This window comes from Gallinula chloropus, assembly GCF_964237585.1.
Source record: "Gallinula chloropus genome assembly, chromosome: 13".
Classification (NCBI taxonomy): Eukaryota; Metazoa; Chordata; class Aves; order Gruiformes; family Rallidae; genus Gallinula; species Gallinula chloropus.
Window position 1 is genome coordinate 12,613,078 of NC_140098.1, and position 21,298 is coordinate 12,634,375.

Genomic DNA, 21,298 nt, shown 5'->3' on the forward strand with positions numbered 1-21,298 from the left:
AAAACAGGCCACAAATCCCCAAACAAACAAGCAGCACCTCAGTTTTTGCCTATTTTTTATTTGATTGCAATGAAAACTGTTGTGGCAATACTGTAAAATGTGTCTATGGGCTGCTTTCTCATAAACATCAGCAGCTGTCCAGTTTACAAGTTGATGGACATGAGGAGAAAGTACATTTCAGACCTCTTTTGTAGAGCTCAGTAACGAGGATTTATTGTGCCATTCTGAAAATACAAAAGTTCAAACCCCTCCAGCTCAAAGCTTGCCACAGCACAGCCACCAAGGACAGTCTGCCTTCATAAAAAGTACGGAGCGCTCTTTTGTTCTGTGTCTGGACAGAAGAAAAGTATTCCAGCCAGCAAGGAAAAACCAGGAAAAAAGCAGAAGCAAAACAACAGATACCAAATCTACTAACAACACACTGTCATTCAAAATCACAGGATCGGGGTTTCTCAGGCTCTGACTGGTGGTTGCTCCTAAACACTCAGGGTTACTAAAAATGTCACTGTCTGCTTAGAAAAAGCCAGTGACATTGCAGACTAAGAATTGTTTTCTGTCAGCTCTAAAGTAATGATTCGGGTTACAAACCAACTAGATCTCAAAGTCACCACCTCATTAAAATAATCCTTCCATTTCAGAAACACTTCTCATTGCAGATGGAGTTAATATTTGCTGTCCCTGCAGCTCTGCTGGACACAGCTCTGACACGCTACATGACATCTATGCTACAGCACTCAGCAGCAGGGGACAAATACAGACCCAGCCACTTTCCACCACTCAACAGCTGAGGTGACGTGGAGCCGCCTCTATCCATCTCGTGCTTCAAGAAAATGCCATTTATCAAATGGATAGCTTATTGATTGGTTGGCAGCATCGCTCCCACAACGCCAGCATGCAGCTGTTACCCACACAGGGCAAGTCACAGGAACTACCTCTACACTCACATGACTGCACAAATGTGGCTCCTGACCACGTTACCTGCAAGGGCAGAGGAATGACAGGTAAAAGCAGGACTGCATTGTGTGTCATGGCCATGGTTTTGTAGAGACCTTACCAATCTATGACTAATTTTTCTGCTGTGGGGCAGTTAACAACAAGCATTTTACATTCAGTGCATCCCATTACAAAGTATTTATTCAACTTAAAAGATCCAGAAACAGGCAGTAGACAAAAGCTCCATGAAAGCACAGAGACTGTTCAGTGCCATTCAGTCACCAAGTGCAGCAGCGCTTGATCTCGCCTGTACCTGAAATACTTTGCCGGGCACAGCTTCCAGTGAGTCTCCTGTGGCAGGACAGCGGGCCCTGGGCAACTGAGGCAGAGATGCAAAAGCCAGCACACTGCCCCCTCTCACCAGCTGCAGGGGCAGAGCTTTCACTCCTCTGGCCACAGAATGGCCACGTACCCTTTGTACCTGAGGTGTCCAGTTTGAACCATCCGATAGCCAGGTGCATCTGGGAGTCCAGTAACAACTCTGCTGAGATCTGGGTACTGCTGTCATTCCCTGCAATCCCACAGGAGAGAAAGTGCTCAGTGTCACTGCCAGCTGGTACTCTGCAAGGTTTCCCTTCTACACATGCTTAGAAACACCCTTAAGATGTCTAATAACTGTTTCAAACCATCCTGATGACTGGGGGATCTACATCCTACAGCGATAACCATCTGTCTTCTGCCTGCACTTCAGTGGGACTTCAGATAATCTGGTCTTAAGGGCATCTACATGGGATGAAACTACTGTGCTGTTCAGCAAGTTCCAACTGCCTAGTATGACATCTACTAGGATTATTTAGCTGGGATCATTTACATGGATCAGAAGGAAGGAAACTCAGTTCATTTGCTCTGTCCCTTCTATTACCCAAATTTAGCATTCAGAAGAATTTCTTATGGGAAAACAGATCACTTGGAGGTTCATAATGGGAGAGAGTTTCCATACACAGTGCTGCTTCTGATCCAGTCTAGACTAACTCTTTGTAGCCTCCTCTGTAAAACACATAGAAGAGCTTAACACCCATCACAGAGATGCATCCATTGCAAAAGCCACTTGCATCAAACAAGAACTCTCTCCACCCCATGCACCCCTCAAGGACTGAAAGGGAGAGATACAAAGGATGAGGCCACACAAGACCCGTCCCACCAATTCAATCGCTACATGAGTTAGGAAAGGTATTTTTCTTCAGGGCATCTACACTGTATACAAGTGTCAGCAAAAAAACACATTCCTGCCTCACAAAGAGTACATGTTCCATCTCAATGTATAAGAAATGGAAAAAATTCTGTGTGGTTTGTACCACTTTTTTTCCCCACATCACTGGGGGGTCTCCAAAGAACAGGGAACCTGAAAACAGCAGTTCCCAGAAGGCTGGAATGGGAAGGGCAAGATGAAATACAAAGTTTTTGTGGGTTTTTTTTTGCCCCAAATAGATTCAGTATTGTAAAATATCAATTTGGAAGATAAAGAATAACAAATATTAATTACCCATTCAGAAAATCCTTTCATACCCTTTAGCTACCCAGAAACACTTCAACTGCAAATCCTCAGGATTGATAAGCTGTACATCTATCCAGTGACGTGATGCAATCCGGTTTTATACTCTGGCCATCTGCCTTTAAAACTTGCACTAGTTTCATCTGAAGATGTTACAGATAAGAATTCCCATTAATGGACAGGGAGACTGTCCTTCCCCAAAACTGACTAATCTTTCTCTTGTGTGACAGACAGGCTGTAAATCTCTTGGTGTCCCCCACTGCACCTGCATGTTCTTCAGGGTTTTAACCGTCCGTATCCGTGAACTTTCTTTTCCCGTAACTCTGGACCAGACTGGAAGCTGTGATTTGAGAAGCCTGTCCCTTTTCCCAGCACTGGAAGTCATTCAGCCCCTTCTGGCCAGCTCGGAATAAGGCTCGCTCCAATTCATCCAGCCGAGCCACCAGCGCCGACGTGTCTTCGTTGTAGGCGTTCTGAGAGGAGTCCATGATACCACGGAAACGGCTGATAAATGTCTGAAGAAGGTAAGCAAAGTTACTGACAGATACCAGACACAGCAGCTTCTTCAGTTCCAATGCTAGAGGCCCAAGCTTTCAACATTAAAAAGGCAGAGGTGCAGGTTCTAGCTCACAACTAGTCAAGGGTCTGCAAACAGCGTAGCACCCACTAACCTTGGGTACAAAGACCTATTGCACCTGTTAGCCTTGGATACAAAGACAAACCACGTTCTGCCTCAGCTGAGAGAGCAAGTGCCTGATACACTGGATGAGAAGCAAGCATAGAATTGGCTTTTGGCCTCTTCTAAAGACCAGTCTGAGCAAAGCAGAGGGTGTAATACAGTTACCATCTGTTCTCACTTCACAAGCAGTCGTGGCTTTCCAGTGCGTGGAATGACTCTCATGCCACAGCACCTGCTACAGGACCGCACCAGCTACAACTTCCAAGAGGCCTGGAAGTTAAACTAAACCCCCACTGAAAAACATTCAGTATGCTGAACAAAAAAAGTCCAAAACCCCCAGACAGACAACTAATAAACAGCATTTTAGAGAACTATGCAACAAGACATGTTTTTTATTTTCCTCCTTATCTTTGCTTTTGGGAATAATAATAAAAGAAAGCTGTCAAAACTCTTCTCAAAATTCTTTGAGAGCTGTGCTGTTATTTCAGAAGCTGATTTTAGAATAATCAGAATTGTAAACTTTACATACTTACTTATAGAATATGTATGATGAATTCGTAACTCTCATTTTGACTTTGTAACCAAATAACATTTACAGTTGCAGAATATTTGGGAGAGGGGCATTTTTTTGTGTTTTATTTCTTAAACCAGCACTAGTCCCTTCTTGTTTGCTTTTAATAAGGAGAAAGCGTAGCTTGCATGCTTGGATTTTTCTGTCAACAAATGACGTGTGCTAATGTGGCTTTTTCCTGAGATGTCTAGCAAAAAGACAAGGAAAGATGTGGTCACCTCCAAGCTTTTAGTGCACAACCCCAAGAATACAGCAATGCTTTAAAGCCTCTCTGCATCAGCCTCTGCTTAAGGAACAAAGGAAAAAAAAAACAAGAAAGGGAAAAAGCCAGTAACAGTCACTCCAGACTACCTGGAGAACTGGTTGGAGAAATCTCTGAGCTGTCAGTGGTTATCTTTAAAAGCTCAAGGAACACACAAGTCCAGAAACAGACAAAGATGGGACCTGTCTTTTTGTGGTAGTTAAACCCTGGCTGGCAGTCAGACACCCACCAAAGCTGCTCCATCACTCCTCTTTTCAGCTGGACAGGGGAGAAAATACATATTGAGAGGCTGAGGAGTGGAGCTCAGGCCAGGGATAGATCGTCCTGTAAGGAGCGTCACGGGCAGAACAGACTCAGCACAGAATAAAGGAAGGAAAACTCTCCAATTGATGTCTCTGCCCTGCATCCCCAGGGACACCAGAGTCGGGGGATGAGAAGTGTGGCCAGAGCTTAAAGCACCTTCCTCCCACCCCCCTTCTCAGCAGACTGCACTTGCTCCCTTCTCCCCACATTGTGGCACAGGGAGGGGCAGGGATTGGGGATTCGGTCAGTTCTCCTTCTCAGCTTCCTCACACCCTTCCCCTGTTTCAGCATGGGGTACCACACTGGAAAGCACAACCCACTGAGAGATACCAAATGAATTGTGACTGCTGCAGGAAGGAAGAGAATAACCTGCCCTCAGTATTTACCTTGCTGGAGACAGAGAATAGAACTTGTGAGGCAGCAAAGGAGCATTAGATTAGGCATTAAAGGGACCCTTCTAATGTCAGTATGGCGAAGCACTGGAACGGATTGCCCAGAGCAGCAGGAAGCCTCATCATTACAGAGCTCTAAACACCAGGTAGAAAAATAAAAATAATAGAGGGTGAATTAATTCCACTCAGCAGCAAGGGCATGATTAAATAATCCTATGTTTCCTCTAGTCCTGTTTTACAGGATTTTATGAAATACCATATTCACAGTGTGGAAACTCCAGACTATAATTACACTCCTGGATGCCGACCTGAGGCTTCCATCACCAGACTGCAGCTCTCAACAGGGCCACCCCACACCTTGAGCCAGAAATCCATTTCCAATCAAAGAGTCATTTGGATTAAACCAGGATATTTCTCTGGAAGACTACTGAACAGCTGCAAACAAGAGGAAGATGGAAAAACATAAACCCACATTTCCAGCTGTGAGCCACAGCTCAGATACTTGCCTGCAAGATAGTCTGAGCTATCTCAGGATTCTCTGGGTTGTCAAAATTCAGAAGCTGGGAGCCAAATCCATAGTAGTAGGGCCCCATTTTATGCAGATCAACCACATTGGCATCAGCGCTGAACACTGTCCTCCAGGCTTCCTTGTAAATCTTTGGCAGTTCCACAAAAATGATTCTCCTTTTGCTGTCATGCAGCCCTTTAGCAAGCCACAGAGGTATTTCCAGCTTCGATCCCTGCATGAACAATACATACCAAAAGTTGCCCTTGCCATGAAACTACACATAAAGCAACTCCAGAGCAGGCAGTGAACTTAATTAATAAAGATCTAGCATTACAAAACATCAATTCTGCTTCCAGAACAGCCTATTGTAATTGCAACATAAACCAGACACACTTCAGATGCGCTGTGACTGTACACTTCTGAAAGTGGATTTTTTAATTGATGTTGCATCACCAGATCATTAAACACCAGAGAAAAATAAAAATATGCCAAATGCACGCAGTGAAAATAATACCACCTTTTAAAAAAGCAGCTAGAAGCATGCATTTCATAGAATCCTAGAATCTCCCAAGTTGGAAGGGACCCATAAGGACCATCGAGTCCAGCTCCTGGCTCCACACAGGCCCAGCCCAAAGCATGTGACTGAGGGCACCACCCAGATGCTTCCTGCCCAGAGCTCTGACCCCTTCCCTGGGGAGCCTGTGCCAGTGCCCGACCCCCCTCTCAGTACAGAACCTCTTCATGACACCCAGCCTAAAACTCCCCTGGTGCAGCTTCATGCTGTTCCCTTGGGTTCTGTCCCTGGTCCCCAAAGAGAGGAGAGAGATCGGCGCTGCCCCTTCGCTCCCCTGGCAGGAAGCCACAGACCCCATCAGGTCTCCCCTCAGCCTCCTCTTCTCCAGGCTGGACAAACCCAGGGACTCCAGCCTCTCCTTCCCCTCCAGACCCTGCCCCATGCTCGCTGCCTCCTCTGGACACTCTCCAATAGATTTATGTCCCTCTTGTCCTGTGGTGCCCAAACCTGCCCTCAGGACTGGAGGTGAGGCCGCCCCAGCGCAGCGCTGAGCGGGACAATCCCCCCCTGTCCTGGCTGGCCGTGCCGGGCTGGATGCACCCCAGGATGGGGTTGGCCTCCTGCCTGCCTGGGCACGCTGCTGGCTCGTGGGGAACTCGCTCTCCACCCCCAAACCCCTCTCACACGGCCTCCAGCGCCTGATCCCCCGGGCTGGATGTGCAGCCAGGGTCGCCCCTTCCCAGGGGCAGGACCCAGCACTCACCCTCATTAAACTTCGTGCTGCTGGTGCCTGTCCAGCTCTCCGGCCTGTCCGGGCCTCTCTGCGAGGCTTCCCCACCCTCAGCGGGGTCGGCAGCCCCTCCCAATTCGGTGCCATCTGCAGATTCCCTTGAGACACCCTCTAGTCCTGAGCCCAGGCCCGTTATGGAAACGTTACAAAGCACCAGCCTGAACTGGAGCCCTGGGAACCCACCAGTGACCGGCCGCCAGCCAGAGGGAGCCCCATTCACCACCCCACTGATTACCCCATCTCCTGGCAGCGGCCCCAGACCCAGCGGGGCAGGCGGAGCCCTCACGGGAACCAGGGCCCCGCCCCGCGCGGCGGCCGCTGGGAGCTGTAGTCCCGCCTCCCCCCGGCCCTCACCTCAGGGATCGCGTCGCCGCTGCCCGCCCCCTGGCCCAGCGCGAAGGCCAGGCGCGGCAGAGTGCTCTCCGCCCGGCCCGGCAGCTTCTCCTGCGACATCAGGATGTCGTCCAGCGACAGGAAGTTCTCCTCCAGGCCCAGCCCGGGGCCCACCGGGAAATACGCCTCGGACATGGCCGAGCGAGCGGCCCCGCCGAGCTCCCGCGCGGCCCCGAAACCCCTCCGCCCGCGCCGGGCAGCGCATGGCCGCGCATGCGCTGTGGCGCCATCCGGTCCCACCCCTGACCCGGCGGAAGTTGCGGCGGGGGTCAGCCTGGCTGCGGGGGTCTCGCAGCGGCGTCGGCTCCGAGGTGGGTTTTCCCTGCCCCTGCCCGCCCCAGGAGGGCCGCGGCCGCGCAGACGCCGCTGCCTGGAGGCCCCAGAGCGCGGGCAGGCGCTGTGCCGGGGCGGGGGCCGGGGCAGACCTCGGGCTTCCGCTGCGAGCTCGCGGAGCCCCGGGCTGGGCGCTGCCGTTGTCCCGCCCGTGCCGGCCCGGCCTCCTTTCGCCACCGCCGGCAGCCTGTATAGGGACAGGCGGCCGTGCGCCCGCCTCCAGGGCGGGCCTTGGGCAGCCCCTCGCGGCTGGCCCACCTCCGGCACGCCTGGCCTCGGGCAGAGCGGTGAGCGGGCACCTCGGACACACGCACCGCCCCGCCTCGCTGCTGCCCTGTCCCCGGCAGGGCCCCGACAGGGAGCGGCCCCAGCGACCCACCGCAGCATCCCACCCTTCAGACGGGGGGGGCTTGCCCTGCAGTCCTCAGATGCACTCACCTGAACCCTCCGATTAGCTGTGTGAGAAGCCCGGGGAATGCTACTTGCAGAGTTCGTTAGTTATCCGGGTGTTTCTTCTTGGCCACTGAGGACACGGGTCACTGCTCAGAGGAGAAGCTCAGGCTGAGGGATGTGGCTGCGATGAGAGGTTGGCTCCTGTGGTGGTTTACCCCAGCCGGCAGCTCAAGCAGCCGCGCAGCCGTTCACCCGCATCCCCGCTGTGGGGCTGGGGAGGGCAAGGTAAAGCTGTAGGTCAGGAAGAAGACAGTTAAACAGGAAAGTGATAATATTATAAATACAGACCATGACAGTGTATGGTATGGACTGTCCCTTTGGGCAGTCTGTCCCAGCCGTGTCCCCTCACAGCTTGTTGTCATCCCCCCTCTCTCTTCTCCTCGGCAGGGCAGCATGAGGCGATGAAAAGGCCTTGACTGCTTGGCAAAAGCTAAAAACATCCTTTATCAATGTTATTCTCACCCTAAAAGCAAACCACAGCACTGCACCAGCTGCTGAAAAGAAAATTTACCTCTGCTGAAACCTGGACATGGAATCACAGAGCGGTAGGGCTTGGAAGGGACACCCCCCCCCCCCCCCAAATCTCCACCCCTGCTAAAGCACTTAAAGCAAGTTGCACAAGATCAAGTCATGGGGGTGTGTGGGGGGTTAAATCTGTCCAGAGAAGACTCCCAGCCTATCTTGGCAGTCTGTCCCAGCACTCTGTCTCCCTCACACTAAAGTCTTTTTCTCACGTTCAGCTGGAACTTCCTGTGTTAACTGTTTGTGCCCATCCCAAAGTAACATATGTTAGTGCTATAAAATAACTACTGGAGTCATATTTTGATGGCAGAATCAAATAACCTTGTGTTAAATTCTGGGACTGATTGTATAAGTGTAAAGACTGGGGATCCCCCCATTTTTATCTGAATTTCACTTCATATTAGAGCCTGACCTTGGGCACTTTTTTCCCTCACTGCCACATCCATTAGGTACCACTATAGAATAAGCTATAAAAATCCATCCAGCAAAGAAATGTCAGGGGTTTGTGAACCATGCTGGGTTTGCAAAGATCTAAATGCCAGTCATTTGTTCAACAAGTAGCAGAAATAGAGACCCAGGAGCAGCAGAAAATGCATGCACATGTGTTTGTCACTGTGACATCCACACACTGCTGATTTTAGACTGTCCCCTTTTCTCATTAGCCAGGTACATTAAATCCTAACAACACCTGTAAGGGAGATGCATGCTCCTCAAAAGAGATTTAATGTAAAAGGTTATTTCTTGTAAGGAGCTGAATTTTTATCTATGTTAGAGAAAACAGGCATTGTATTAGAGTTTACAGTGTTAACTATTGTCCTGTGTTGTTTTTCTGGGTTTTTTTTTAATGGAAGCTGAAGTCTTTGTCTGTAGAAAAACCCTTCAGTCCCTGCACACAGAGCAATTTTCAAAAGCTTTTTCTAAAGGGCAGTTCTGATAAAGTTATAATTTGCTGAATTGAATTGGTGAAAATATTCCCTGCTTAGTTGGGTTTAAGAAACAAATCTCTATGCTGAATATTAAAGCTTGGACTGTAAGTGGGAGGAGAGAACTATGCAAATGGAATATGCTCTCTTTCCTAGGGTGCAGGGGTAAGAAGAAAGAAGAGCACTGTTTCCCCCTGCCCCAAGATGCTTCAGCCTGGCACATGTGATGCTGGAAGAAGACATGGAGGTGCAGAAAGCTGAAGGTACTCTGCAGTTGAAAGAACACAAAGGGAAAGATGTTACACTCACTAAAATTGGTTGGTGAGTGTCATGTTTTTGCCCCAGCTGAGAGCTGAGCACCACGCAGCCGCTCCCTCCCTCCTAAGAGGGTGTGTGTGGGGTGAACTGGGGGGAGGGAGGAAGAAGAACCTCAAAATACCCCCCCAAACCTCAGGTGTTGAAATAAAGATAGTTTACTGGGGCAGCAGAGAAAGAGAGAAAATAACAATGACAGCTTTATAGCAAAATACACGAAACTGGTGATACACAATGCAGTTTCTCACAGAACCCCACAGCTCAGACCCATCCTGAAACCAGACTGTCTGCAAAACTGTGTGTTCTGGAGCTGCTTGCTCCTCCTCCAACCAGCCCCCCTTTATGCTGGGCATAACATCATAGTATAGAATAGCCCCTTTGGCCAGTTTGGGTCACCTGTCCTGGCTGTGTCCCTTCCCAGCTTCTCATTAGCAGGGCAGTATGAACTGAAAAGTCCTTGGGCAACAACTAAACCCATCCATGTGTTACCAGCACTGCTTTCAGCCTAACTCCACACACAGCATTCCACTGCTGTGAAAGGAAATGAAAAGGCAAATAGGATCCTTAAGGCTGTGTCACTTTGCTGCCTAATTAGCCACATGCAGGAGCAGTTCAAGAGGAAAATCTTTGTACCATTTCCAAGCAAATATTCAAGTCAGCTACCTTCAATCTTTTCCCAACTGATCCACAACAGATCTCTTGTTTATAGTTAGTGGCCTGTAAAGATCTATCCATAATCCTTAAAAATACATATAATGTCAGTGAGGAATCCCAGCCAGGCTCAGTTCTCATGCCCCACTTAGCAGTGTATTTTTATTTCTGTGAAGCCACCACAGCAGCCCGTGTCATCATGGGAACAAGACCAGGGACACCTTGGTTTTACTGAAACTCCAGCAAACCTCCCACTGACTTCAAATCCCAAACCAGATTTTTGCCACCAGCCTGTGATTCCCAGCTCAGATCTCATAGCAACCAGCTTTCCTCACAGCCCCATGGACTGAGGCTGGTCACTCAGAAGTGTGGTTACTTCTGACCCTCAGCTACCAAAGGAGACATGTCAGTGTGTGCTGCATCTCCTGACTGAGACCTTCCTGGCCCTACTGCCTCCCAGGGCTCGCTCACACCACCAGTAAACATGCTGGTCTTCTTGAGAGGTGGAAAAAACTAGGCACAGACATATCCTGTTAGCTGTCTCTTCTGATAGCTGTGGGCATCTACAGGGAGGCAAACCAGGGGTGCCTGAGCTTCCTGACCCAGAATATGCCCACTGTCATTACCAGCATGTCCCTGTTCACAGAGGTACTGGCTGTTCCCTCTGCTCCTTGGGGCACTTGCATCCTTTGGGGTTGGACTCAATGATCTCTTGAGGGCCCTTCCAACCCCTACAATTCTGTGATCCTTGGAGAGAGCAGTGATGGCAGATGGAGTGAAGTTCCACTGGCACACCATCCCACATTGCCCTTACAAAACACTGGTAAAAGATGCACCCCAGTCCCCCAGGATGGTGATCAGCGTGCTGTGCAGGAAACACCCCTGAAAGCCTGGCTTAGCTGCAGGGCAGGCAGGGGGTCACAGGGCAAGGGACACGGTGACCCTGGGACACAGCTCCATCAGTTCAGCTGCTCTGAGCTCCGCTCCCACAGGATTCCCCTGCCACCAGGAGCTGTCATGCTGCTCCCCTGGGACTGCCCCCACCTCTGGGCTCCAGCCTGTCCCCAGGGAAGTAAGGGAGTCCCAGGGGTGCTTGCTGCTTTGGGACCTGCTCCTCCCCAGTCCCCCCATCACTGTCCTCCTCCTTGGGCTCTTCCCGTTCCAGGGCTTGAGGGAGCCCAGACAACCAGGTTGCTTCACCCCCCCACACCCCAGGGTTTAATGCCCCACATTGGGCATTCTTGTGAAGCACCAAGCTTGCTGAAAGGGTTCCTTGTGCCACAGGCCCAAGGCAAACTCGCCTTATCAGAGATGCTGTGGGGACAAACACTCCTTCTCTTGCCAGGGGAATTCTTTCCCCACAATTATCTCTGCCTGAGGACAAGCACCCACTTCATTGTGTCCCTCTGAATGGCCACATCCTGCTCAGGGACAGCGCTGGCCTGGTGAGGACAAGGGCAGTGAGGGGACACTTTGGTGACCTGTTGCAAAAACCTGGCCAGTGCAGGGCTGGTTAGGGGTCAGGGTCACTGGGACCCACCATCTGGGGGGCAGCTCTGCAGAGTAGGAGTCATATCCATCCCCACCACTGGTCCCTTCACGAACAGGTATCCCCAGTGAAACTTGGAGGAATGGGGCTGGTTGGGAGAAAATGTATTTCCCCTCAGACCGGTGGGAAGCCGTGGCTTGGGGGGACTGGAAACACTTCTGTCTCAATTACAGCCATTGTCTAATTCAGACCACTGCTTCTCTCTTCTTCCCTAGGCATTCTGGGAAGGAAGTGGAAATAAGGTCCTGGATGTACGTTGACTTGGAGGGCATCCAGTCTGAGGAATTCTAGAGCATTTCGGTCCTACCATCACTTCCTGGCACCAGGGACATTGCAGTGACTGGTGAGGTCTCAGTTTCCCTACGAGTGGGGTTGATCAAAGACAAAGGATGAGAGTTGGTTCTTTCCTGTCCTCTCCTCCAGAGGCATGAGGAGATGATCATCCCTGGGCCATTTCCCTCAAATGATCAATAAACCCCTTCAGCAAAGCCATGCTCTGCATGTGTGCGTGTGTCCATGTGTCCTCTCCTCTACCAGAGCCTGGATGCTGGGCTCTACTCTGTCTTCACCACTACCATGAAGAGAGTGGCTGAGGGAGTCCAGATACCTGTGGTGACACTGTAAAGTAGATCCCTTTGCACCCACCACGTGCCCCCAGAGAGGGGCACATTAGGGCAAGCTAACATGGGCTCCAGATGCTGGACAGACCTCTTCCTACCATGTATGGGACTTGGTGTTCATTATCTCTTGGCCATGGTTTTGCCTCTCCAGGCACACACTGAATTACCACCGACTTTTCCATTAGGAACTGTTTGCTCAGCACACTGCATGTGATGATCTGAAAGGGACTTTTCCAACCACAGTGACTGTACAAATCTCTGGTTCCATGACTTCATGTCTTCAGTGGGGCTGACTGCTGGGAATATTTCCCTGAGGGCTGGGGGGCTGTGCTTTAACTGCTGGAACATGGTGAGAAGGTCTCCCCTAAGCCTCCTTTGCTCAAAGCTGAACAAACCTAGTTCTCTCAGCCTTTCCTCATACAGCATGCTTCCCAGTCCTTGGGTCATCTTGGTGGCCCTTCTCTGGACCCTTTCCAGCCTCTCTGTCCACTGCTGCTGAATGTTTGGGGTCTGAGAGCTGAAGGCACCAGCAGAAGGGTCTGGCATGGAAAGAAAAACCCCTGTGGGCTCTGTCTGTGTCTGACAGTGCCCAGAAGGGAGCAGGAGCTGGGGATGCTGGTGCCCGGGTGGCTCAGAGTGGTGATGTGGGTCTCATTGCGCAGGTTATTGCAGGACTGTGGGTGCCAGGGAGTGGAGAGACACTGACAGAAGAAGCTGTTTCTCTCCCCACACTCCACATGATCCAGCCAGGCAGGGCCAGGCAGCATTCCAGAAGTGGGGAATGGATCCAAAAGGTTAGGGTAAGAGTTAGGGTTAGGGCTGGGTAAAGCTTATGGTTAGGGTTTGAGTTAGGGTTAGGGGTTAGGTTTAGGGTTGGGGTTAGGGATAGGGTTAGGGTTAGTGGTTAAGCTTAGGGTAAAGGTTTGGATTAGGTGTTAGGGTTAAGTTTAGGGTTCGGTTAGGGTTAGGGTTATGGTTGGGGTTAGGGTTTAGGGCTAGGTTTAGTGGTTAGGGGTAAGGGTTAGAGTTTGGATCAGGATTATGGTAAAGGGTTAGGGTTAAGGATGGGGTATATGTTAGGGTTGTGGGCTCCCTGGGGACGTTTCAGGCCAGGTATGTCTTTCAATCCTGGCTCCTTTGGTTTGGGACCTTTTGCTTGGTATGTTTTTAAGTGAGTGCTGCTTCGGGCAAGAAAAGCACCTAGGGAGACAGCTGGAGTGTTGCCTGTTTCCTGGCAAAGGAAATCCCTCAGACCCCGGATGACAGGGGCTGCTTATGGGCTCTCTGCGGAGGTTTCAGGCCAGGTATGTCTTTCAGTCCTGGCTCCTTTGGTTTGGGATCTGGTGCTGCACTACTTAGGGCAGAAGTGTGGCTTTCAGACGGAGGAGCCCCTTCACGCACAGACAGGTACTGAACTGGGACTAAAAGAATACACACAGCTTGTAACTTTCCTGCTCCACTGCCGCGCGTGTAGCCTTGCGTGCCGGGGCGTGGTACCGAGTGACTGATGGACCGAGGGGGTGGCTTCTAGTATCCAGCGTTCGTGCCCCTGGTGTTTCGAAGCAGCAGCTGCGCTTTGGGTCTCTTAGCCCTTTAGCTGATGCCGTGTAACAGCTCTCCCTATTTACAGTCAGTATCTTATGAAGGAAGCCTCTGTCCTATGGCCTTTCAGTGGAAGGTTTACGAAGCAGAAGACGGTGTTCCAGGCGTGCTTAGCCTCTTTCTCCAGAGGGATAAAAAAAAAGAGGCGGCTTAATTTTTGTTTGTTTTAGTGTCACTGAGTATAGTTGCTTTTAGGTCAGATTTGCTGTACAACTTTACTTTTTATTCTAGATCATCAAATAATAAGAGACTAAACAACTCTTTTCCCAGCCACCCTGACTGACCAAAAGGCAAGTGGTTATAGAAGGGGTTTTCTGTGGGTTCTGCTACCCTTTTGAGATAATTAGCTTTCCTTGCAATAGGGAGAAGAAGGGAGAAGGCAATGGGGGGTGAAAGACTAATTGAAGAGCCCTATCTTTGATCATGTTTAGTGTTAATTATGTTGTAATCTATATATGTAAGGCTGAAATTTTAAGGGAGGGTAACCTTAAACTCTGCTCCTCCATTCATTTCCAACCAAAAGCAAGCAGTTGCAGCAACCTTACCATACCTTCTCTGTTTCAGAGGTTTCAGAGGTTAGCAGAAAAGCGAGCCAGGAAGTCTCCCAGAATGTGACAGGGACTTGAGTTTCTCTTCAGCAAAAGGTGTTTCTGCATAAAGCATAAAACTAGAACTTCATCTGAAGGTGCTGATGAGGAGTGGGAAAAGTGTGCTAAGATTACAACACAGTTACCTCATGCAGTTTGTGTGTCATTAGAGAGCTCTAATCCCGAGTTTCTTGGTGTAGCATGCTAAAGGATGAAGATCCTGGTAGAGCCAGCATGCTAAGATGTGATGGTCTTGTGTGAAAACTGCTGGTATATTGCATTATGGTATGTGTTTCTGTTTTGTATGAAGCTCTTAGGGAAGTTCCATCTCCTTCATCCATTAAATAAATGGTCTTTTAGATTGCAGGGCTTTAGATTTTCTTCCCCTCCTTCTCCTTTTGCTTAATACTGTGTAGTGCTCAACAAAAAATAGCACTTCTGTGCTGCGCAGGAAAACAAATGAACCATGAGGTCAACTTCCATGTTAAATCTTATTTTTTCACCATCTTTTACATTGTCTTGGCACATACTCTGCAATATGCATCAAAAAAAGTCTCCAAAAAGGAAAGAAGGCAGAGAGAAATCCTAGGAAGGACTATGTCTTCACATTTCAAGCTCTGTTGCAGCAGGGTACTCTGTTCCACAGGTTTTATGAGTGTATGCCATCTGGAGTCCTGTGTCCAGGTCTGGGGCCCACAATACAAGAAAGATATAGAACTGTTGGAGAGGGTTCAGAGGAGGCCACAAAGATGATTAGAGGGCTGGAGCACCTCCCCTACCAAGAGAGGCTGAGGAACTGTGCTTGTTCAGCCTGGAGAAGAGAAGGCTGCAAGGGGACCTCATTGCAGCCTTCCAGTCCCTGAAGGGAACACACAAACAGGAGCGGAATCAACTTTTTAAAAGGACAGACAATGGCAGGACAAGGGGGAATGGATTAAAAATGAAGGAAGGAAGGTTTAGATTAGATATTAGGGGGAAGTTTTTTACAGAGAGAGTGGTGAGGTGCTGGAACAGGCTGTCCAGAGAACCAGTGGATGCCCCATCCCTGGGGGTGTTCAAGGCCAGGTTGGATGGGGCCCTGGGCAATCTTGTGTAGCTCCAGGCCTGGAGGTTGGTGTCCCTGCCTGTGGCAGGGGGGGTTGGAGCTCTATGATCCTTGGGGTCCCTTCCAACCCATGCCATTCTATGATTCTGTGATTCTATGCCTGACACAACATGTAGTATCTGTGCTTTCTTTTGTGCTTGTCACAGACAGGAAGCTCTTTAAGCTCAGTCTCTCACTGTATTCATGGGCAACCCCTGCACTGCCAGGCTATGGTTTGTATTTGATGTTTATAGATCATGTGAATGAAATGGCAGAGTGAAATGGTATAAGTAGCATTTCCCTTCCAAAAGGGGCACCAGCACCTCTGGTTGTCTAAGCAGGCTACTGTCAAGGTTGTGTTATGGAGAGTTGAACTCTCTTCATTATCCTTTACAGGTCTGATATTGTACAGATGCATTTGGCAGCTTGTTCCTGGCTCCACAGCGGAGTCATCAGGCATCAGCAGGCGCTTTGCGAGAAGGATGTGCCATGGCCCTTTTAGGTGCAGTTTGGCTCGTTCCCTTTCTTTGACGCCTCCCTCAAGGGCAGAACGTGTCCCTGTTTAGAATGCTGCCAGGTTTGTGTTGGTCACAGTGCCAGTCAGCTAAGCCGTGCAGTCTGCCTGAAAACATAAAGGTATTTTCTCACAGGAGAGAATCTGTTCAGATCGATGCAGTGCCTTGTATCCACTGCCAGCTTCCTGCTGCTTTCTTGGATGCTGCTGCCCATCTCCCTTTGCTTACAGGGAGAATATTCCACTTGTCTCTGCCTCTAGCTGGGAACTAGATACACTGCTCCATTGTTTACCTCCCCTTAAAAGCTGAGAGCTGACATTTTTGTTTGAGACACTCTGTATTTTTATTCCCTGGGTTGGCAGGGCAACAGCTAATCAAATAATTATATTTAAAATTAGATTTAATAAAAAAGCATCTCTAAAACAAAAGACAAGGTGTAGTCCTGCTTCTTAGCAACAAAACTAGTCAGCAATGTGCATACAGTGTCAAGTTTCCCAAATAACTAAGGACCATTTGGACTTTCTTAATGTTCTTAACGTTTTCTGTTGATTTTTTTCTTTTCCTTTTAACATGCTCTCCTGTGTTTATAGTAGGTCTGCAAATTGAGCACCCCCTTCTGTTCCTTTTTCCGTTCTCTTCCGTGCCTCCCTCGCCCCCACGTTTGAAGTAGGTTGTCTTACCTAGAGCTGTGACAGCAGCTATTCATACTTGAAGAGCTTCTGCTAATAAGCAGCTGTTCTGTCCAAGTTTACAACATGAATAAAAATACTAATTGTGTTTTTTCAAATAATAAACTGAAGGTCCCAAACAGATAATTATGCTTGTGCTTGTAAATAATCATTACTCAGAAGCAGAAGAAATTCTGTACTTTTCCCCTGTCCTCAAGCCAAACACTGGACTGAGTGGGACCTTCTGGGTTGCTCTGTATACTCCCTTCCTGTAGCATGGCTTGTGCATATAATCTTTTTAAAAATACATTGAACTCTCTTTTAAAAGTAGTGGGGTTTTGGAGAGGAATTTTTGGTTGGTTGGTTGGTTGGTTGTTGGGGTTTTTTTTTTGCATTCGGTTGTGGTACTTTGGAAGCTGCTTTTGAACGTGTCTGGTCTTGTGGTCAGAGACCTCCTTCTAATTACCAGTCTCTGGATGTCCAGGCCTGGATAAGGAGCTCTTATACTGGGTACAGAGCCACTGTCCAGCGTTTAACCAGACTCAGCATTTCTTTCTTTCAGGGTATAATAAATGCTACGTTCACAGCTTCTAATTTGCTCTAACATTGGAACACAGATCTGTGGAATGTTGAGCCTGAGGTTTTTACAGTGAGGTGGAAGGACACAGAAGGTCAACTGTGGGCAAGAGGGATCTCCCCAGGGTATGCACCGCTAGTTCATGTATGTCACAGAGTTCCAAGACCACCAATCTAATAATTAATGAAGTAACTTCAGCATGAAGTCCTTCTTATGAGCTTATTGTGAGATACAAGACACGCTTTGTTAAAAGTCTGTGTTTGCCATGGCTATAAATAGCTTTCTTGGCAAACGTGGTAAAGGGAAATTATATGTAACCAAGGAGTAACAGCAAATAGAGTTTAAATACCTGTTTCATAACAGTGTTATTTTGGGGCTGAGATAATGGACCAGGCTGGGTACTGAGAATTAGTTTGTCTTGTGTGATACACCTTTTATTAGAAATATATTTAGCATAGTGCTTGGCACCATGCTAGGCCTAGGATTTCTTCTCAATTGATGTCTTGCAGACCTCGTAACTGTCTTTTGTTCCTTGATAACCTGAAGGTCCTTACTAAGCAATATATGACGTTAAATGTTGGCTTTGATGAAGCTGGTGACGTTGTTTTAATTGTAGAGAAAGACTTGGCCATGTTTTTCTGGGTATTCATAATTCTGGATCAGCATTTGCAGCCAGACACAAAGGTAACATTATGCCTAGTGAGACTAGAAAAGGTAATGAGGATGTTACCCAAATTGTAGCATGGCCTGGGTGTTTAAGCTAATAATCTTCTGCTAATTTGGGAGTTGATGAACCTCTTCAATGAGAACAACGGTGCTGAATTACATTTGATATGGAAAGACATCATCATCCCCCCTCATGCTCGTCTCGTCCCTTTCGTTGCGTTGGGATCTGTTCAGGATACAGTGCCACTGCTGGATGGCAGTTCTGAGCTCCCACAGCGGTTGTTTCACAGTGTTTTCTGGAGGCTGCCCATGCAGGTGCTGTAGCATGCAGTGCTGTGGCAGCACTGCAAATTGCTTCAGTTGCTTTTACTGCATCATCCAGAATCTTAAAACTATTGAAGTCAGTTCTCACCGTAGCTGCATCTCGAGCTCCGAGTCTTTCTGCTGGGCATTTGTTGCACTGCAGCTCCCGGGCTAAATGTGGCGCGGACATCGCCGCCGCTTCACAGACCTGTTTCTGGCCTTTCTACAGGCAGTTCCGTGTCTCTGGTGTAACGCTGCGATGTCTTAGCCATCATCCTCTGTTTCGTATCATTAAGGCAGAAGGATTTAGCTCAGTTACTGGCTAATGCAGTGTTTAATGTGTGTATCTGTGAGGCAAATTCCATTTTAGCAGGGTGGAAAGCGGTCAGATATCAATATTCGGTATACTAATGACAGTATGGCATCCAGGATCACATTAAGGTCTCCACTGAGCTCATCTGGCTGACGCATCTTGTTGATGGGATTTGGAAGAGTCAAACATTTGCAGATACTAGGAGTGGTACTTCTAAGGCTTCTAGCTGCTTTGGACAGACATGCTGCCACAACTTGAGCTTTAGCACAGCTTTGCAAAAACCCTGTTGTGACAGATGTAGTGGAACAGTGAAGCTTTAGGCTTTTGCTGTAGTGTTTGTACAGGTAAAGGATATTCTGACACACCTGGCTTGCCAACTGTACTGTGGCACATGGAGTGGTTTGAAGTTGTTCTGCTGGGTTTGGCTTTGGAGAACATCAGATGTTTACTTACAAAAGGGAAGAAAGGGCTTGGCAGTGGTGAAAACTCTGTTGGTGAGTATAAGATGCTTGTGTGGGAAGTGAGGGAAGGTAAAGCATCAGCTTATGGATGTTTCCAGAGGGACAGAGTAAGTAGGTGTTGTTTTCTAGGAATTATGCAAATTACAGACAGGAAAGCAAGCTGAAAGCTAGTATGTTGATAGGGACATGGGGACATTGCCCCTTTATCTTATGTGATTATATTAAATGCACATTTCTTTCTGTCTTACCCATGATTAATGTGCTCTTCATCCCAACCTCATCTGGTGGGTGTAAGGAGTGGTTGTTAAATGCACCACAATGTAAAAGATGAGAAAGAGATTTGCTGTTTTTCTGCCAGTATTGAGCCCCATTCACTGATTTCGCAAATGGCTGCTTGGACCCTTCCTTCGGTGTCAGGGAAACTGTGGGTTTAGGAGTGGAAGATAGGGAATCTGGATTAGTCAGTAACAGCAGTAGAGGGCAAGAGCATGCCATCTGAAAGGCCGTGAAAATGTGTATGAGCAACTTAAATTTGCTGCAAGGAGAATTGGTTCATCAAACTACTAAATAGTCCAAGAAAAGGGCTAGAAAAATCGCAGTTTCTGTAGCACTGAGTAGGAATTTCAGTGGGATAAGGAGGTCTGTGTTTTAATCGGTGCTTTGCCAAGAGATTCTGTATGATAGCCAAAGAGGCAGATGGCATTCCAGTTACAGTGCTGACGGACAGGCATCTGTGGGCATGAGTTCATCATTAACTACACTGCAAGCCCTGGCCCAGAGGGAGCAGGAAGGAGTTACCATTTTCCATACATGTTCTTTGTGGTTAAATGTCTGGAAGATGCCAACTGTCCCAAGAAATGATGGCATTTTATCTTGTGGTTCCATAACACTTAGTAGAGGGGAACGCAATGGGCTGCTTGAATGACAGCGTAAACTGCAACAACAGAAAAATAGATCAGGTATTGTAGGAGAGGCATGTGCTGGGAATGTGGCCCTGGAAAACAAAGTCTGCCAAAGTATAGTCCTATGGCAGCATCAGGATGCAGACAGAAATCACCTGTACAGCAGTGGAGAAAGCTGCAGAAATCCATCTCTAACATCCTGTCTCTTGAGACAGAGTGGTTCCTTTCTAAGCCAATGATAAGAAACATGTGCCTGTCCTTAATCGCTTGCGTTCGCTGACTTTCTCCTTGTGCTTGTGGGGGAAAAAATAAATTCTTGAGGTGGAGTTCCCTAACAGCTCTGATAAAGGACTCGGAGGACTGATCAGAAAGACTGAACAAGTGAAGTGGATTCTTTTCCCTTGACAGTGTTTTGTTAAATCAGTAGATTTCTTAAGGACATGGGTTTGTTTTAGTTTTAAATAAACTTTTGACAGTCCGTAGATCAAAACCTGCTGTCAGTGCAGGGATTAGATAGCTGTCGAGATGTCAAGATTACAGCTGCGACTGAGGAATTGTTCTTGTGAAGTGGCCTTAAATGCCTGCGGAAGGCAGCACGGAGTGGGTGTCCTTGTACTTAAAGTGGGGGCTTGGTGCAGCATGGGGGATTCAGGCTCGCAGCCTGCAGCGGGCACTGCGAATGCTTGTGTGAAGGTTGCACGCCTTGGAAACTGAGCGAGTTGTGCCTGTGCAGGGGGATGTCTGAGCAGTAGAGGGCAAGGTGATGTCAGTTAGAAGCAGTCTGAGGCCCAGTACTGCCTTGACTCAGCCCTCTCTCTCCCCGCAGCCTGGCAAGCTGACTGAAGCCTTCAAGTACTTCCTGCAAGGCATGGGCTACAGTGAGTGCCAGGGCTGGGCACGGGGCTGGTGCGCGTCTGCGAGTGTGCGTGTGTGTGCGTGTGTGTGCCCATGTGTATGTCTGCCAGCCCCAGAGAGGAGCCTGGCAGCCTGTTTGCTCACACTGAGGGAGGGCTGCATGCTGCCTGTGGCTTGTGTGGACAAGTGTGCAAGGTGTCTGTCTGTCTGGGGGCAACTGGACCGTACAGGCTCTGTGTGTGGCCAGGGTTTCTCTGTGTGTGTGCACACAGGCATGTGTGGGTGTGTAAAAGCAGGGATTGTGTGTGTGTGTGTGTGTGTGTGTGTGTGTGTGTGTGTGTGTGTGAGCACGTGTGCACAGATGTGCAGAGTCCCTGTGCACGAGTCCATGTGTGTGTAGGTCTGTGAGCACGGGTGTAGGTGTGCACACCCATGTGTGCATGTGTGTGAAGGGCTGTGGACAAGTGTGAGTGTTTGCAGGTACATGTGCACGTGTCTGTGT

The 21,298-nt window shown here is 48.7% G+C and overlaps 2 protein-coding genes and 1 long non-coding RNA gene across 5 annotated transcripts in view; 2 read left to right on the forward strand and 1 right to left on the reverse strand.

The window, feature by feature from the left end:
• LOC311196741 (protein NDRG4-like) overlaps nt 1–21,298 on the forward strand; it is a gene marked incomplete at both ends in the record, with an annotated part of 721,213 nt that overhangs the window by 152,517 nt on the left and 547,398 nt on the right.
• On the reverse strand, nt 88–7,155 carry LOC311196742 (DNA replication complex GINS protein PSF3-like). 2 transcript variants are annotated; one of them, XR_014617597.1, is made up of 5 exons: nt 6,859–7,155; nt 5,199–5,432; nt 2,751–3,000; nt 1,415–1,504; nt 88–331 (listed from the first exon to the last, which is right to left on the reverse strand). XR_014617597.1 is itself a non-coding variant. In XM_084270364.1 (4 exons), exons 1-3 carry the CDS (start codon nt 7,030–7,032, stop codon nt 2,770–2,772), a joined length of 639 nt encoding a protein of 212 aa, XP_084126490.1. In that variant the 5' UTR covers nt 7,033–7,155; the 3' UTR covers nt 1,125–1,504; nt 2,751–2,769. The 2 variants fall into 2 exon arrangements, 1 of the variants encoding a protein (XP_084126490.1); XM_084270364.1 differs by lacking the exon at nt 88–331 and having other exon boundaries at nt 1,125–1,504.
• On the forward strand, nt 7,096–12,125 carry LOC311196745. 2 transcript variants are annotated; one of them, XR_014617599.1, is made up of 4 exons: nt 7,166–7,208; nt 8,071–8,228; nt 9,285–9,391; nt 11,859–12,125. It is a non-coding gene; the product is annotated as an uncharacterized lncRNA (long non-coding RNA). The 2 variants fall into 2 exon arrangements; XR_014617598.1 differs by lacking the exon at nt 8,071–8,228 and having other exon boundaries at nt 7,096–7,208.